General features: G+C 33.0%; 1 protein-coding gene across 4 annotated transcripts; it reads right to left on the bottom strand.

Moving 5' to 3' along the window:
- Positions 1-673: 673 nt before the first annotated feature.
- LOC25500177 (uncharacterized) lies at positions 674-5,079 on the bottom strand. Of its 4 annotated transcripts, XM_024772348.2 has the most exons (4): positions 4,971-5,079; positions 4,809-4,835; positions 2,407-3,076; positions 674-1,614 (listed from the first exon to the last, which is right to left on the bottom strand). In XM_024772348.2, the coding sequence occupies exons 3-4, from the start codon at positions 3,012-3,014 to the stop codon at positions 921-923; spliced, it is 1,302 nt and encodes a 433-aa protein (XP_024628116.1). In that variant the 5' UTR covers positions 3,015-3,076; positions 4,809-4,835; positions 4,971-5,079; the 3' UTR covers positions 674-920. The 4 variants fall into 4 exon arrangements, with proteins under 4 accessions (XP_024628116.1, XP_013443975.1, XP_039684690.1 ...); XM_013588521.3 differs by having other exon boundaries at positions 4,809-5,076; XM_039828756.1 differs by lacking the exon at positions 4,809-4,835 and having other exon boundaries at positions 4,971-5,067.
- Positions 5,080-18,339: the final 13,260 nt, after the last annotated feature.

Below are 18,339 nucleotides of genomic sequence, written 5' to 3'. Positions count from 1 at the left end.
GTTAACATTTTATTATGAGATGCAAGTTAAGATAAAAACCAACAAGAAAACGTCTTCATAATTAATATTTAGAGTTAAATAATTTTATTGAAATTATATAAAAATATTGTTAATTAAAAGTGTAATTTTAACTTGATATAGTTTTTTTTATAATGTTCAATACACTGATTTACAACATTTTTTTTTTCTTCTTAACAAACGAAAGTTTTATTTAAGCTCTACCTAGAAGCTTAAGATATACTCCAAGTAGGCAAGAAGTACTACTCAATGATTTGCTAACATCAATATTACCTCATGCAGTACAAAATAAAAATAAAAATATTCCACTTGTATCTTGAGTTCAAGCCATACCCTATCATTCCATTCACCTTGACATCTACTACCTATACTTTCATAATTAGCAACGAAATTATCGCTATGGCACTGGCAAATGGTGACCACACCCTACAACTTTAGTGCCTCAGACACATCAATAAGTATATACAATTTTAGAGTAGGATAGATACATTACCATTTTTTATACTTGGGTAGTTAGACAATGTGCTTTTTTTTTTATTCACTTTATACAACAAAACTATAAAACTATACGTATATCCAGTCTATAGGCAATGTATAATGTGTCTCATGATTCATGAACCCAATTAACATCTGTAATGAATCAAAAATAAGCATATGACAATAACAGTTATTAATGGAGGTCAATTTTAGAGAAGTTGATTAGCTTAAGAGCTTGTTTTGTGCATCTTAATAGTACAAAGTTACATTGTCATATAGCGAAATAAATCACATTGCTTATGAGTTGACGATTTTCTCAAGAGAGCAATGTGTGGTAACTTATGCTGTACATTTCTATAAAATATAAATATTACATCAATGAAAAGCAAAGGCATATAAGCATCCATTACCATTAGCCTTGTTTGTCAAATAGAGTTCCGAAACCCTCTTCTGATCTTCCTTCGGAAAGGCTTGCATGCCTCAATGCTGAGGTCAACAGCTGCCGCAAGTGCCATGAAGATGGCAGCATCCTCCACGCACGTCACGTGTCGCAATGCCAGCTGTACTAATGGCTTGCCACGCTTTCCTTCACCTTGAACTCTACAGCTCATGACAAAACCTCCAGCAACCGGACTCAGTGCACCAAAGTCTCCGCTACTTTGAGGACTAGGTATCGGACTTGCCGCAGAAGCCACGGTTCTCATGTGTTTTTCAGTATCAATGAAAAACTCGCCACCCTTTTCGGCATTTATATGTATTTCAGACATAAGAAGATTGCCTCCATCTTGAGGTTCGGATAGAAGATGGAATTTGCAACATATAGAGTCTTTAATTCCGCGCTCGCGCCATGCTTCGAGCTTTCCCCATGGCTGCCAGCTCTCGGATCTACCAACCACATCGGGACGAACAATCAACCAAGCTCCCGGGTTGGATCTTGCAACCCAATCACAACCTGAAGATGGAACAAATGGAGTTGTTATGAAGGCTGCAGCTACAGCTGAACCAGATAGATCATGTATCTTCACCTTCCATCCTTTTCTCTCTCTTCTCTCCGATTCTAAGTCAGAAATGTCAGGAGAACCTGACCAGTATGTGCTCAACGAGTCAATCTGAGAAACCCTGTCATTTAATAACTATCAAAAGCTTTATTAGTAACAAACTTTTAGATACACATGCATTTTATTAACATTCCGGCATAATGTTCTGTTTTGTCCATGCTTCAGATTGCAAAGAAAAATATATTCGACTATGTAGAAAGAACAAAAACTTCTGCTATATATGGAAAAAAAACTGATTTTTTTTTTTAATAGAGAAGACAAAAGTGAATTATTTATCACAAAAAATTAATCCCTCCCTCCCATTGTGAGTGTCACATCTGGTTATTTCACACAGACTAAGGAGAAACTATAAATGAAAGAAAGAGAATAACAATTTTACCAAATTAACCTTATATTCACTATTATCATAAATGCAAAGTGAAAGATAGTGATTTGTGAGTGATGCACATAGTATTAGTTAGATGGTACAACTAGAAATTTTTTGTTATATATACATTGCAAATTGAAATAGACAGCCATTCGCAAACAGTTATTTTTTGCAAATGTGACACTCATAATGGGACATAGAGAGCACCTTTTTTTTTTATTGCAAAAGCCAGAGGGAGTAATCTCTAATGCAAAGTGATTAATTTTATAGTAGGAATGACACAGTCAGGAGAACCTAAATCATGCTGCAAGCTTAGTTTCAAATAAATGTACCTCAAACAACATATTTGGACCAAGGACATGGAGTGTTATGGTTCTATGACAACATGTTACTTGATTTTAAAATTTGAATGCCAGTTATGTGAGAACAATTAAGTCATGACTTCTAAAAAGTTTTCATAATCGAAAGTATAACACTTCATATCACCTGTCCTTGCTAAACTTGCAACTGAAGATTGGCTGCTTGATTGATCCTTGCAGCAGAACTATCTGAGGACTCAATGTTGTTATATCTTCAAACCGGAACACGTATCTAGGATCAGGATCTAGTTTAACTTTCAAATGCAATTCGGCACCTGGTTTTCCATTCTCCTGTTTGTTCTTGCCAATACATGTCCATCCGTTAAAAAGAATCACAGGTTTCCCTTCACCCCATTCAGGGCCAACCTGCATTTTAAAAATGCCGATTTGCTGCCTTTTAACACCAACTCCACAATGAGATCCCTTCTTCCCTGAAAATACGGCGATCTCCAAACATGCATGAGGATTATAGAAACAACCAGGAGCTAACAACGCATTTAAATCAGATTCTTCGAGGTAAAAGCTTGAAGCAATGTTCTGTGTATCACGTATAACTTCAGCAGAGGTTATCAAGGGGACTGATGATGTTTGAACAGGAAAACCTCGAAGTCGTATCTCACAAACATAAGATGAAGAAAGTCTTTGAATTCCGGATTTTCCAGTGCTCAGTTCAATTCCAGTACTTCTCAAACCCAGAGAGCCTATCGACAACCTAATAAAGGCTTGGGGATCCATATACTTGTCACAACAGACCCGTCATTTTATCTTTGGTACTATTTTCGCAAAACTCAGATGGCCTGTTAAATATAAGACAGAACTGTTAATCAAACCAGGAATGAAACAAAATATACCACGCACTTGTTTGATTAGTATTAAAACATAAAATTGCAGCCATGTGACTTAAGAGGTCAAAGGTTCGTGTCATAGAATTGACCTCTTGCAAATGCAATGTAACCCACAATGGATCAAACCCTTCAACAAATAACCATCAACTTTGTTATCTTTTGATACATGGTGACAGGTCCCACTTAATTCTAAAGATCTTATTTTATGATAGTTTATGTTTCCTTAGAACTCATAGATAAGGAAAAAAAAAGTCAGTTAAAACTGTGTTCCTTAATCACAATCTGCATTTTTTTTATTTTACTTGCTAACTGAAGTTGTAAATAATGGAGTTGATTATAAGAAATGCATAGAAGTCTTCAAAAAGACAATTTCAGTAATATTAAATGTATATTGGCATGTTGGAGTCCAATAAATGAAATGTTAGAAAATATGTCATCATTTGTTTTTAAAAAATACATGAAACAATCCTTACTATAAGCCTAGGTTGCTATCAAACACATGAATGGCTTAATATGTATAAAGACCTTAGGTTTAGAGTGTAGCAAATGGAAAAGACTCACTTTTCCTTGTTTTGAAATTTAATTTAATTACAGAAAATAAGGGTGACAAAGTTCAAAGTCTTGATGGCTTGGTCGCCAAGGTTGCGATAATATGTCTAGCAAACAATTCTCCCTGAAGTGTCATCTGATATTTCAGTACTTGTGTGCGAGCGATCTATTTAATTCACCAGGCACATAAGTTTTCTCAAATTTTGATGAAAGATAGATGAAACAACATGAACTTCGGAGTGAGGCAAAATTTGGTAGATGAAAAAAAGAGTCAAATAAGTTATGGAGTTGGCTCAAATTTGTTTAAAGGTTAAAAGCTCTTTTCATCCAAAACTTCTATCACATGTTTCTAAGTAAATCTTTTTCAATTGAATAACCAAAAAACAAAGTCAACTGAACCATTGTGTTAGCTCAACTTTGATGTAAATTTTGAAGAGCTTTTGCTTTAGATTCATCAAGTCCCTATCTAACTATGATTGACATAAAAAACTATAAAAATTCAACCATGTGAAACTATCAAGTAATGATGCTTACAAGTGAACCTATCTGATGAGTGAATAATTTAACCATAACATTAACAACAAACAATTACAACTAACCATAACAAACTCTAGAAATTGAACCAACCATAACAATCTCAAGTACCCTAGAGTGGAGATTTAAGGAATTGAGCCAACATAATTTACAAAAAGAATAGTCAATTTTGAAACAAATCAAGTACCACAAATCCAAGCAATTGAGGAACTTCTGAATGAAGCTAAACAGCTGCAGAAGCAGTCAATTGTGATGATGACATAAAACCAAGTGAAAAATGTGTCTTAACAATCAAATCCATAAATAGTATCAGACAAAACAAAAGCAATAAGTGAAGAACAAGAACAAGAACAGGAACGATCATGCAGGAACACAAGAAAACAAAAGTCAAAGTCATACATAGATAGATAAAGTATTCCACCAAAATGCAAATTCAACTAACTTAGTTTACAACTTTACATATAATGCACCAACTTTCTACATATAAATAAATAAATACATACATATACATGTATAAAAAATTAAAAAGAAAATAAAGTGTCAGAAAAAAAAGAATGGATTTTTAAGTGGAAAAAGAGAAACCCAGATGAAAAAATCTCACCTTTATAGCAGTGTTGAATTCCAAAAGCTGAAATGAGGAGCAAAAATTGATACTTGAAGAAGGGGTTTTGAAGAAAAAGTGAAATGATATGAAAAATGAAGCAGTGGTTATTAATTGAGCTGAGAGTGCACAGATCACGAGGAGAAGAAGGAGAAGAATTACCGAAAAATCAGTGAGATGTTTGCGCCAACAAATCTGTCTCTATTCTTTCAATGTTGCTTTGCTTTTGGTTACAAATGCTTTGTAGGAGAGAGAGAGAGAGAGAGAGAGAGAGAGAGAGAGTTATAGAACACTGAAAAATACTATATTAAATTATATTAATTAATTATGACCACTTCATTATTTTTCACGAAACAGACCAACTAGGTAAAACAATCATCTTTGTTTTCTGGTCAAATGTATGTCTAACAAAGATAAATCTTCTACTATATACTATTATCATTATGTACACCATCCGATCACTGTTATAAGCAAAACTTTGCATTTCAGATACATTCATTTAATGATATATATGATCTTTATTATAGACCAAATACATCATTTAATGAATGAATCTGAAATACAAAGTTTTGTTTATAATAGTGACTGGAGGATGTATATATATAAAAGTAGTTTTCATTATTTGATAAATAATTTTTAATATTAAATTAAATTAAATATGATGAAATTTATTGATTCAATAGTAAAAGATAAACTTGAATAATTTGTTTGTACATTGATCGGAAAATTATTATTGAGATGCGTCAAAATTAACAATTTATGTGCTTTTATTGAATATTATTTAATCTGGATTGATATTTATGTCTCTTAACCATTTAATTTAGGGTTTCATTCATGTCTAATACCTATAGAAAAACATTTATCGGAAGAAATCAATATCTTAAAAAAAACATTTTCTTTTTTCTATTGGAGGAGAACAACATGGCAATGTATGTTGCATAAATTTGTGCAACGTAGTTTCAATAATCAAGGTACTACTTTGTATAGAAATTAAAAATGAGTATACAATTAAACTAAATAAAAATTATTAAAGTGTTGGTTTCTTAAAAATTGTTTAAATTTTTACCACTGGACCAAATATGTTTAAGTTGTTTAAGATGACATAGCATTACCTAAACCATCTATAAAACCAATTCTTAGTTGATTATTTTCTCTCTATTAGATATGTTTTTACTTATTCTTTTTGGAAAATATTAACAAATATCTCCAGGCCACATTTTAAAGATTCTGAAGTTTTTATGAAAGTTTATTATCAAAACATATATCCTTCATTGTAACTCTTTCTGTGAAGTATCGAGTTATCATTAATCATATTACGAAAAAATATCATTAATTGTTTTAGGAAAATATCATTAATGTCACCTGAAAATTAGGTAAACTTAACAGGAGTATATAGTTCGGATTACGAATAAATAGTTCATCGTAATCTATCTCCGCGAGTTTAGCTCAGTTGGCAGAGATATTGCATTTTATATGCAGGGATTCGAGCTTGAGTTCCGGACACTCCACTTTTTCACAATTTAATTGTTTGAACTCTAACCACTAGGTTACTTGACAAAAAAAAAAGTTCATTGTAATCCAAAGGAAAAAGAAAAAATAAACAGAAGTGAAGGGAAATGCTACTTGTTTTGATTTAATTAAGTTGTACTTTTATGTGCTATAAAATTTATAGTAAGATTCCACAAAATAAGAATATAAACATATAAGAATAAGATTAAGGATCATATTAAACGAAAGTAATGTTATACCACAGTATCATTTTACTTGAATCGTTTTACAAACTATTAATTTCTCTATATATGTAATGCGATTAATAATATCTTCAAAAACTAAAAAATTGTTTGCTTAAACAATTTTATAATATAATTATTTTTTCATTTTTTAAGTCAAGTAGTTTAGGGGCAGTCTCATACAATTTAAATGTTGAGAAGTGTAAAATCTAATTTATTGGTCAATCTCTTACAATTTAAATGTTGAGAAGTGTAAAATTTAAAGTGCAAACTACAACCCCTACATTCCAATATCTATGTTTTTTTTTTAAAAATAAAATAGTTTAGTTATTAGACTCATGATGTGTAAATGTCGAAAAGTGGAAAATTCAGAATGCGAACTCTTGATCTCTATACATTCCGATATCCATGAAGCTGAACCACAGTATGTGCATTCCAATATTCATGAAGCTACTAAGGGAGTTATATTTACATGACTATAATATCTTTATTTTATTTTTAGGCAATAATATCTTTATTCTTATTAATGAGTCACAGTGAGTGTTTGATTATTATTAAATTAAATATATAATCACCATCTTTTTTTGCACAATAATCACCAGCTAATACTAATACCAACCTTTTCAAGCTATCATCACACTTTGATGGTCGTCTCTTATGTGTAAAATTTTGTTATTTGGTAAATATTTTTAACTCTTGGTTCTAATATTTTTTTAATTTCAACATGTATTAAAAAATTCCAAGACATTATATATTTAGTTAATAACCCAAGTTTTGAAAAAATAAACAAAACAGCTGTCTTTGATGAGGAAGAAGGAAAAATAGCACCGCCATATATGGGAAGTGTGTATGAACACATAACTGAGTATGGTAGATAAAAAACATTATCTGAATTAAGTATAGGGAATTGAAATAATTAGTAGTTGGAATAAAAATTGAAAGAAATGAGAATTTTGGATTATTGGAAGAAGAATGTCGTGAATACAGCTGTAACCAGTAGAGAATCATCACTATCAGACAAACATGTGCATGACCTCATCCCTTTCCTCATCTTTTTCTTTTCTTTTTGGCTTAATTACATAATTTCAATTTAGTCCATTTTTGCATCAATTTGATCCTTTAAATTACCTTCGTCCATTAGTTAAATCCATTCTATTAAATCTTGTGGGAAAAACGTTAACATTCATCATGTTCATCATCAAATCCAACAACATTCATCATCTTCATCAATATACCTAGAAAAATTCATCACCTTCATTATCAAAACAAAAAAAAAAACTTAAAATTAACAAAATTTAAACCCATAAATTCAAACACCAAATAACAAATTAAACTCATTTACCAAGCTTCCAACAACATCAACAAATAAAAGCTTTTCCTGTTCCACTTCCAAAATAAATTGAAACACAACTAGTAATATTAATTAGGCTAAAGTTTACTTTTCCCCCTAACTTTCAAAAAGTTGTAATTTTGGCCCCTATGTACGAAACTACAATTTTGGCCCCTTAAGATTTAGCTCATTTGCATCTTTGGTTCTTTTGGTCAATTTTGACCAAGTCAACGCTTATTTGACATGCCATGTGTGTAATTAACAATTTAAAAAAAAATAAAAATGCCACATTTTAAATTGTTGAATTAAAAAAAAAAGGAAATGAAGAAGGAGAGGCACGTGAAATGAAGGAGAAGATGAAGGGAAGAATTTGGAAAAGGAAATTGCGTCTATGAACATGATAGGGAAGCATTGATGAAATTTGGAAACGAAGCTGGTGAACGTCATGCTCAATCAAGGGTTTTGGAATTCAAAAGGAATTTGCTCTTGTTGATGGATGAATTGAAGAAATACAAGCATCAAAATTCAAAGCGATTTGATGGTAACAATTTTTTTTTCAATTTTAGTTTTGAAAATTTGTTTGAATATTTTTCCTCAAATAAAAAAGGAAATGAAGAAGATGAAATGAAATTGAAAATATTGTTCAGATCTTTCTTGTTCACTCTCTCTTCTCAGAATCTCGATTGTTGTTGTTTGTGATGAGATTGTTGTTGTTGTTGAAAAGATTATGTTTTATTTTCAGAATTTTTTAGTGTTGGTTGAGAAGAAGATGAAGTTGTTAAGAAAATGAAGGAGAATAAAGATGTGGTGACAACTAGGCTATCCATGAAAGAATGATGGGTAATTTACCCCAACCAATACACATTAGTCACATAAGCACATATTCATGAACTATTTTGATCCCACAAATAAATTGTTCATTTTCATTAGTTGGTGGGTAAATTACCCACCATTCTTCAAAGGTAATTTAGAAAAAACCTAAAGATGTTGCCGGAGTATGAACTCTCAAGTGCCTCTCCTTCTTCATTTCCTTTTTTATTTTATTAATTCAACAACTTAAAATTTGGCATTGTTATTTTTTAAAATTATTAATTACACACGTGACATGCCAAATAAGCATTGATTTGGTCAAAATTGATCAAAAGGACCAAAGATGCAAATAGGCTAGATCTTAAGGGGTCAAAATTATGGTTTTTGTATATAGGGGATCAAAATCGTAACTTTTTAAAAGTTAGGAAAAAGTGCACTTTAACCTATTAATTATCAATTGCATTACTAAAAAAAATTAATTATCCATTACTAGCACATACATAGTTACATACTCATTCCCTCCTGTATTTCCACACGCTCCTTCACCTTTTCCACATAATAACTCACGTCTCTTCTTCTCCTTCCTCTCTCTTCTAACTAGAACAACCCCAACCTCCCTGTATCAATCCACGTCACCCTCCTTCAAATCCATTTTCAGATTCAGCGTTTGTTTTTAGGTATTTGGTTTGGATGAGGATTCAATTCAATACACTTTGGGTCCGTTTGGTTCGAGAATTTTGGAAGGGAGGGGAGATTTTTAATTTGAAGTGTTTAGTTCAATTTTTAGAAGGGGAAGGGGAAGGGAAGGGAGCAAATCTCTTTAAAATTTTATTGCATTGCCATAATTATCCTTAAATTAATTTCAAATCTCAATATTAACCTTGTAACAACTTTTATTATTATTAGATTCTATTATTTTTTGTAACAATTTTATTATTATCAGGTTATCTTATTCTTGTAACAATTTTTATTATTATTTTTTTATATTTTCCTTGCAGCAACTTTTATTATTATATTATCTATCACTCTTATTTGTTACATGTACAAACCACTCCTACTACTGCTTTGTTGCTCTCAACGGCCGTATTATTATTATCATTATCTTATTTTAATTCAGCTTATTATTACTTGTTGTTCCTTTTTTTTCACTGTTAATTCACCTATTCATGTCTTGTTGTGCGAAATATATGAGCCAATTTGAGATAAAATAAGCAGCTTAGATGTCTGCTTGTCTTTCGTCGATCTCCGAAATCGTGAAAACAAGTAGTTTCTTTTATTTAATTAAGTTTAAGGGTAAAACGGTAAAATAATTTTAAAATCCCTCCCTCTCCCCTTCCCTCCCCTTGCGAACCAAACACGTTTTTAATTAAAATATATCCCCTCTGTTAAAATCCCTCCCCTCCCCTCCTAATTCTCGAACCAAACGGACCCTTTGAGAATCTAGAGTCTGGGTCTTTTTTTTTTTTTTAATTTGTGTTATTTTGATTATTATTACTATTATCATAATTGCTGCGATTTCTGTGAGTGAAGACATACTTCAGAAGAGGCCAATTTCATTGCGAAAAATCATAAAAGGGTCATGATTTTTGGTACATCATTCTTTGAAAAAATCTTTAAAAGCAAAGGGAACGTGTGTTTATGGTTGAACATCAATTTCACAGATTTTGGCATAAGAATGAAGTGTTGTATTAGGGAAAGATGTGATGAGTTTGTTGAAGAGGCGAGTGTCTGAAGTGTGGATTGTGTTGAGTAGAAGGTGAAGAGATGAAGTTTGAGGTTGAGAGAGTGGTGGGCATTGGATGAGTTTGGTGACGAAAAATAGCGTGTTGAAATGAGTAGATAGATACTGGAAGTGATTATGATGGATTGAATTTGATTCCATTGTTTTAGGTTTTGGTGGTTCTTTGAAAGGGATGCAATTGCATTTGCATAGCATTGTTTGGTGTTGAGATGGGTTAACGAGAACAAAAATGAAATTGAAGTTTGGAGTTGAGAAGGGTTAATGAGTTTATTTGGAGGGATTTGGGATAAAAGGTTTGATTGGAGTTCGTTTTAATTTTGATGAATTAATTTTGATTTGTACCAAAAACTTTAATGAATTCGTTTTCATTTGTTTTGGAAATCGTTCTTCTAGATTTGCATAGTTTAATTTTTTTCCTGGATTTTGATGATGAAGGTGATAAATGTTGCTGGATTTATTGATGAAGATGATGAATGTTGCTGGGTTTGATGATGAACATGATGAATATTAACATTTTTTCCACAAGATTTAACATAATGGATTTAACTGATGGACGGGGGTAATTTAAAGGACCAAATTGAGGCAAAAATTAATAAGGGGATCAAATTGAAATTTCATAATTATTTAAGGGACCATTTATGTAATTAAGCCTTTCTTCTTTTAGTTCATACAACCAAATATTTTCCATAAAACAAAATAGGATATCGTTAACGAGTGTTTCTAGAATACTCTTTAAGCATTTTAAATTAAATAATTATTCTTTAAAAATATCAAAGTTTTCAATTTCTAACGTATTAATTATATAAACTTTCATAAAAAGTTACTATTTAAGGTCCTTAATCAGTGTTTCAAAGACACTAATTAATATTTTCCAACAAAATATAAGTACATACACGCATTGTTATTAGATTTTTTATTATCTTTGTTTTTCTTTTGGTCAGGTAGCCTAATGGCTAGAATTCACAGGTGAATAAGTGGAGTGTCCGAGGTTCGAACCCGGACCCCTGCATATAATAATGCATTGTCCTACCAATTGAACTATGCTCACGGGACTTTTTATTATCTTTGTTAAAAGGGGAAATAAGATTTTATAATTCGGGTTGAAGTTAACTCATCATTACAAAAAATATTATAAAATGATAGGTTAATTAAGTAAATAGTTCATGTAAATATTCAGAATTTTGTTTTTAATTCTTACAAAAAATGCTTAAGGAAAATGTCACAAGGACTAAAAAGTGTGATTTTATTTTGTATAAACTAAAAACAAAATTTTGAATATTTATAAGGACCATTTACTTTATTAACCTTAAAATGATAATTGATCCGGTTATTATAACTATAAGTTTTAATCTAATGATATTCGAATACATAATTGGATACAAATGCGATATTTTTTTGATAAATAAAAAAAAAAATAATCACACTTATATATAAATCATGTATTTCGAATATCATATATGGTTGAATGAGCAAAAACTTTTAAAATATGACACAACTAAAGTAGTACGAGAAACTTTAAAAATTTAAGATACCAACCATCTGGAAACTTCAGTTTTAGCAACAAAAAAATTGTTTTAAAATGATTATCATTTTCAGTTTTTAATACAATAACAACTTTATCTTTTTAACTGTACCCTTCAATTAATAATATATACACTATTTCCAATTTTTTTTCTTTAATGAAAAACAAACCAATGATTGATTAAGACAATTTGATAAAATAACATCTCTCTTTCTTTTAATTAATGCATTTATTAATATATGTGTAAAAACGAAATTCATTTTGACATAGGGGGAGTATTATAAACAATGAGTGGTATCTAAGAACACATCACTGCTACCCACGCGAGAAGAATGTCACGTGATTTCACAAAACTTTTTTGTGATAACAATCTTGAGTATAATTACTCTTTTGCCATCGTGCTATATTGAACACAAAGCATATCATTTCACCCTTGTCCAATTAAGTATTTGGCATTTAGACATTTCTCTTGTTATGTAAACGAGAGAAAATTTCATCTAGGTCACACATGTCCCTCATCATAATTCATGGAGCACCCATCAACCGACTTTATAGTTATCCAATTGCGGATGATGTTTGTATAGCAACAAAGTACTCGACTCCTACATCTATGGTAAATAATAGTTTCAGGTCAAATGATTTTTTTTTTTAAAGAAAGGTCAAATGGTTGAATACACCACTTATCACTATGAGAATAACTATGAGTTTTACATAACTTTTTATGTAGAATTATAATGGAGGGTCAATCCAATATACATATTACTCATAATATTTATATTTATGTGAAAATTTGATAACTCATTATCCATGATACGTGTGATGTGATCATGAGTGATCAATCTACCCACTTAATAGTTCATATACTTTAATGTTATCTCACTCGCAATAAATCGTGACTACATATACTTTAAAAATAATATTCGTATGTTTAATGGGTTTCATGATTAAGTCATCATAAATGTTCCATTAAATTGACTAATTATTATAGGGAGTTTATTATTTTGAAACAAAACAAAGTCTATTTATTATATGTTTAAGCCAAGATACAAAGCCAAATCCAATCAATACATATTTATTATTAGGGCTTATTCCAACAATAAGGTTATCCATGAGAATAAATTTTCTTGTTGGTGAGACAATTATTTTTCCGAAGATGAACTATTATTAGGCTTAAATGTATTTTTAACCCCTTAACTTTTAAAAAATTGTGATTTTGGTCCCCTAACAAAAAAAAAAAACAATTTTCCCCTTAACTTTAGAAAGTGTTGCAAAACTGCTTAAAAGACGCCACATGTTTGAAAACAGGAGGCCAAAATATAGGGATAGGAATAGGCCAGGCCGCCCTACAGGGGCCTACGACCTAGCCTATGACAGGCCAGGGTTTTTTCTTAAATAGAGAAAGCTTAGGCTTTTTTTTAAGCCTATTTAACTTAATAGGTCATGCCAGAGGCATCTCAAAAAGCCTATTAGGCCGGCCTATTTAAGTAATATGAATAATATTATTTATTATTATATTATATTTTGTACTTTGAATTAAAATATAAATTTGTAAACTTTTTCAATAATTTAAGCTTTATTAGTATATATAATTTTTTGCATATATAAATGTATTATTATAAACTAGAATAGAAATATGATACAATATATAGTCGAATTCCCTAAAACCTTGTGTTGATTATCAAAAGAGAGTTTATTCTAATTGAAATATTAGTTTGCTAGTCCATTTAAACTTAGATCACATTGCTTATTTAAATATGTTCGTAAGATATAAGCTTTTAAACAAGTTAGAAGGTCGTATCAAGCTTTCATAAGGTCAGGCTCAGGCCTAAAAAGTAGGCCTATGACAGGCTGCATGCCAGGCTTAGGCTTTAAAAAAAATATAGCAGGTCAGGCTTAGGCCTTGCAAAGCCTAGTTCGTGTAACACCCCGTTTCCCAAAAATCAATTTAATTATAATATAAAATCAGAGTTTCAACATCAAACGGTATGTCACACTTCAAAATATAAAATTCTTAAATAGATTAAAACTATTTAACAACATCCTTCATTTAACTGCAGCGGAATAATCTTTAAATTAAACTCCATTATCCAAAATAATCTTGGCATTAAGCCACAACATAAAATATTTCTTCATTCATAGGGCTACAACATAAAATATCCAAAATTTGATACATAGAATGAATTTAAACAAAGAAATCCCATCCCACGTATCAGAGCCCTAGACACAATGAGCCACCACCAACTACTCAGGATCACCTGCAAGTTACCCATAGGAAGGGCAACATTTTCAAGCAGAAGGGGTGAGATTCACAACAAAATATAGATAAAGAATGCATCAATTGAATCTAACACCCTATCATAATTCATCAACATTATTATTGTTTATATAACATCATTTTCGCATCTTATCACAATATTAATTCATACACCTCTCAACAATATATACAACTTATCACCACTCCACTAAGACTCCTCTAAACACCCATGCATGTGGTACCAAAAATCAGGGCCGTGACCCACACCGCTGTCGAATGGTTAAAGCATTCTCAACAGGACATAAGTCCTCACCACTACACCACTTTGAGTAACTAGTACTCCACCACTTTGAACGACTAAGCATTCCAGAGCCGAAGCTCTCCCACTGTTATGTTAATGCAACTAATCCCCATAGAGTATATCTACGTACCAACCAACCTAGACATATACATATATATGATTCACCAACCAACTTACACCTTTAAGGGAATTTAATTAAATACAACATTCATTCAGTCAGCATTCATTCATCAAAACCAACCAAAACATCCAAGTAAATACATTATCAGCATACAAGCCATGCAATAATTCAACCAAATAAACCATTCAAACAACATCAGAAATTAAACAACCAATTACTGGGCAGCTCGCCTCGCGAGCTCCTCTGCTCGCTATGGCGAGCTCAGAAAAAATAGTTACTCGCCATGGCGAGTTGGAGGCGAACTCGAGGCGAACAGAAATATGGTACTCTCGGGAAAAATGACATTTTTCTCACTAAATCCTCATTTCTAAGCTCCCTGATCATCTTTTAAACTTAAAACTTGCTCTAGTCCTCTTAAAAATCATCTAGGTACACGAAACTACCCAAAATACGGCTTATAACAACGTTTTCAAAATCCAGATTTTTACAAGGCTACTCGCCATGGCGAGCTGATTCACTCGCGAGGCGAGCGATGAAGTTGTTCACTCGCTATGGCGAGCAATGGCTACTCGCGAGGCGAGCGATGAACTTCAGTACGGGCAGAATGCAGGTTTTTCCCAAAATTCCCATTTTTCCTCAATTCACTCCCCAAATTAGTTTACAGATATGCAATGAAAGGTTTTATGCACCCAGAACCCATTTCTAACCTCAATTCTACAATTCCTTACACTCAAACCCCTTAATCAACCAAAGACCTAACTTCCCTCAATTCTCACATAAACCTGTTAGAACAAAATCAACATTCAGAATCTATATAATTGCGGTAAACCTCACCCTTACCTTAGATTCGCAGAAAAATACAGCAGCAATTGATTCCTAAGCTTCTCTCCCTTGCACTTGGCTTTTCTCCCAAAACTTGTATGTTTTCACGTTAAAATGTTTTCTCTATTTTTCTTTCCTTTTCTCAACTCCCAAAGTGTAACCTCCCACTCCCTAATTAACAATTAACTCCCTACTAATTATGTTAATTATTTCATAACCCCCCCAAATTAATAATTAATCCTATTCTTATATTATTTTAATTATTAAATAAAATAATCATATAATAAATAAATATACACTACATAAATCACCAAAAATCACATAAATGACACCACACAATTAAAAATAATTAAATAAAAATTAGAGTGTTACAACTCTCCCCAAATTACTGAATTTCGTCCTCGAAATCTTACCTCAAACAAACAACTCAGGATAAGAGTCCCTCATCTTACTTTCCAGCTCCCAAGTCAAACTTTCACCAGTTGCTCCGCCCCAAACGACTCTCACCAAGGGTATTTCCTTGCCCCTCAATGCCTTTACTTTCCGATCATCGATCCTCAACGGCAAAGTCTCAACTGTGAGATTGTCCCGAACCTGTACATCATCTCTCGGAATAACATGTGAAGGATCTGCTACATACTTCCGAAGTTGTGACACGTGAAACACATCATGCAAGTTCGATAGATGTGGTGGCAAGCCAACTCTATATGCCACCGTTCCGATTCTCTCTGAAATCTGATACGGACCAATGAACTTCGGAGTCAACTTTCTCGATTTCAAAGCACGTCCTACACCCGTCATCGGAGTCACTCTTAGAAATACATGATCACTCTCTTGAAACTCAAGGGCCTTTCTCCGCTTGTCATGGTAACTCTTCTGTCGACTCTGTGACGCTTTCATCTTCTCTCTGATCATCTTGACTTTTTCTGTAGTCTCCTGAACCAAATCCGGTCCCAGCACAACACTTTCTCCTGACTCAAACCAACACAACGGAGTCCTGCACCTTCGACCATACAAAGCTTCGAATGGTGCCATTCCTATACTCGAATGATAACTGTTGTTGTAGGTGAACTCTATCAATGGTAGGTGACTATCCCAAGCTCCACCCTGTTCAAGCACACACACTCTCAACAAGTCTTCCAATGATTGGATCGTTCTCTCCGACTGACCATCTGTCTGAGGATGATAAGCCGAACTCAGCCTCAACTTCGAACCCAAAGCGTCCTGTAAACTCTTCCAGAACCTAGAAGTGAACCTCGGATCCCTATCCGACACAATACTCGAAGGAACTCCATGTAGCTTCACAACACTATGTATATAAATCTCAGCCAACTGAGCTACCGGATAACTAATGTTGATAGGAATAAAATGTGCCGACTTCGTCAACCTATCAACCACAACCCAAATCGAATCATGTCCCCTCGGAGTGTTTGGTAAACTCGTCACAAAATCCATAGAAATGCTATCCCATTTCCACTCCGGTACATCCAATGGTGTCAACAATCCTGCAGGTTTCTGGTGTTCAACCTTAGACTTCTGACAAGTTAAACATGCATACACAAAATGAGCAACATCTCGCTTCAACCCAGACCACCAAAACAGCTTTTTCAAATCATGATACATCTTCGTAGCTCCCGGATGAATGCTTAAGCTACTCTTATGACTTTCCTCTAGGATTAACTTTTTCATTTCTTCATTATCAGGAATACAAATTCTACCTCTGAATCTCAACACACCCTGATCATCAACCTTGAAGTCACTATCCTCAATACTATTACCAGTAACCATTAGATCAACCAACTTGACATCCACTTGCTGTGCTTCTCGAATACTATTCAGGAAATCGCTGTTAATCTTTAGCATCCCCAACTGTATGCTTTGAGGCGACAACTCACACACCAAACTCATGTCTCTAAACTGTTCCAATAAATCAAATTCTTTCATCATCATAGCAGACATATGGAGTGTCTTCCTACTCAATGCATCCGCGACTACATTTGCTTTTCCCGGATGGTAATTCAACCCAAAATCATAATCTTTTAACAGCTCAAGCCATCTCCTCTGCCTCATATTCAATTCCTTCTGGTCAAACAAATATTTCAAGCTCTTGTGGTCACTGAACACTTCAAACCTGGAACCATACAAGTAGTGTCTCCAAATTTTCAAAACAAAAACCACCGCAGCTAACTCCAAATCATGAGTGGGATAATTCTTTTCGTGCACCCTCAGTTGCCTAGAAGCATATGCTACCACCTTGCCATCTTGCATCAAAACACCTCCTAAACCCAGCTTAGACGCATCACAGTAAACAACGAATGGCTCTTCCGGCTTAGGTAAGATCAAAATAGGAGCAGTTGTCAATCTTTTCTTTAATTCATTGAAACTACCCTCACACCGAGCATCCCACACAAAGGACTTACCCTTACAGGTTAACTGAGTCAACGGCAATGCTAACTTTGAAAATCCTTCTATAAATCTGCGGTAATAACCAGCCAAACCCAAGAAGCTTCTGATTTCAGTCACCGACTTCGGAGTCTCCCATTGCGATACTGCATCAACTTTTGATGGATCAACCGCTATACCATCACCAGAAATAATATGACCAAGGAAACTCACTTCACTTAGCCAAAACTCACATTTCGACAATTTGGCATACAACTTCTTCTCTTTCAAAACTTGCAGCACAATTCTCAGATGTTCTGCATGCTCTTCTTCAGTCTTCGAATAAATCAGAATATCATCAATAAATACCACCACGAATTTATCCAGAAAAGCATGAAAAATTCGATTCATATACTCCATGAACACACCAGGCGCGTTAGTAACACCGAAAGGCATCACTTTGTATTCGTAATGACCGTATCGTGTCCTAAAGGCCGTCTTCTGCATATCTTCATCTT

The sequence above is a fragment of the Medicago truncatula genome, chromosome 8 (assembly GCF_003473485.1).
Source record: "Medicago truncatula cultivar Jemalong A17 chromosome 8, MtrunA17r5.0-ANR, whole genome shotgun sequence".
Taxonomy (NCBI): Eukaryota; Viridiplantae; Streptophyta; class Magnoliopsida; order Fabales; family Fabaceae; genus Medicago; species Medicago truncatula.
Note: the sequence above shows the minus strand (reverse complement) of the source record. Positions and strands in the feature narration are given on the sequence as shown.

Bases quoted from the DNA above. Each gene is read 5' to 3' on its own strand.
- LOC25500177 (XM_024772348.2), bottom strand. From the start codon at position 3,014: ATGGATCCCCAAGCCTTTATTAGGTTGTCGATAGGCTCTCTGGGTTTG. The intron at 1,615-2,406 runs GTGATATGAAGT...ATTAAATGACAG, and splicing joins TGCAAGTTTAGCAAGGACAG to GGTTTCTCAGATTGACTCGT.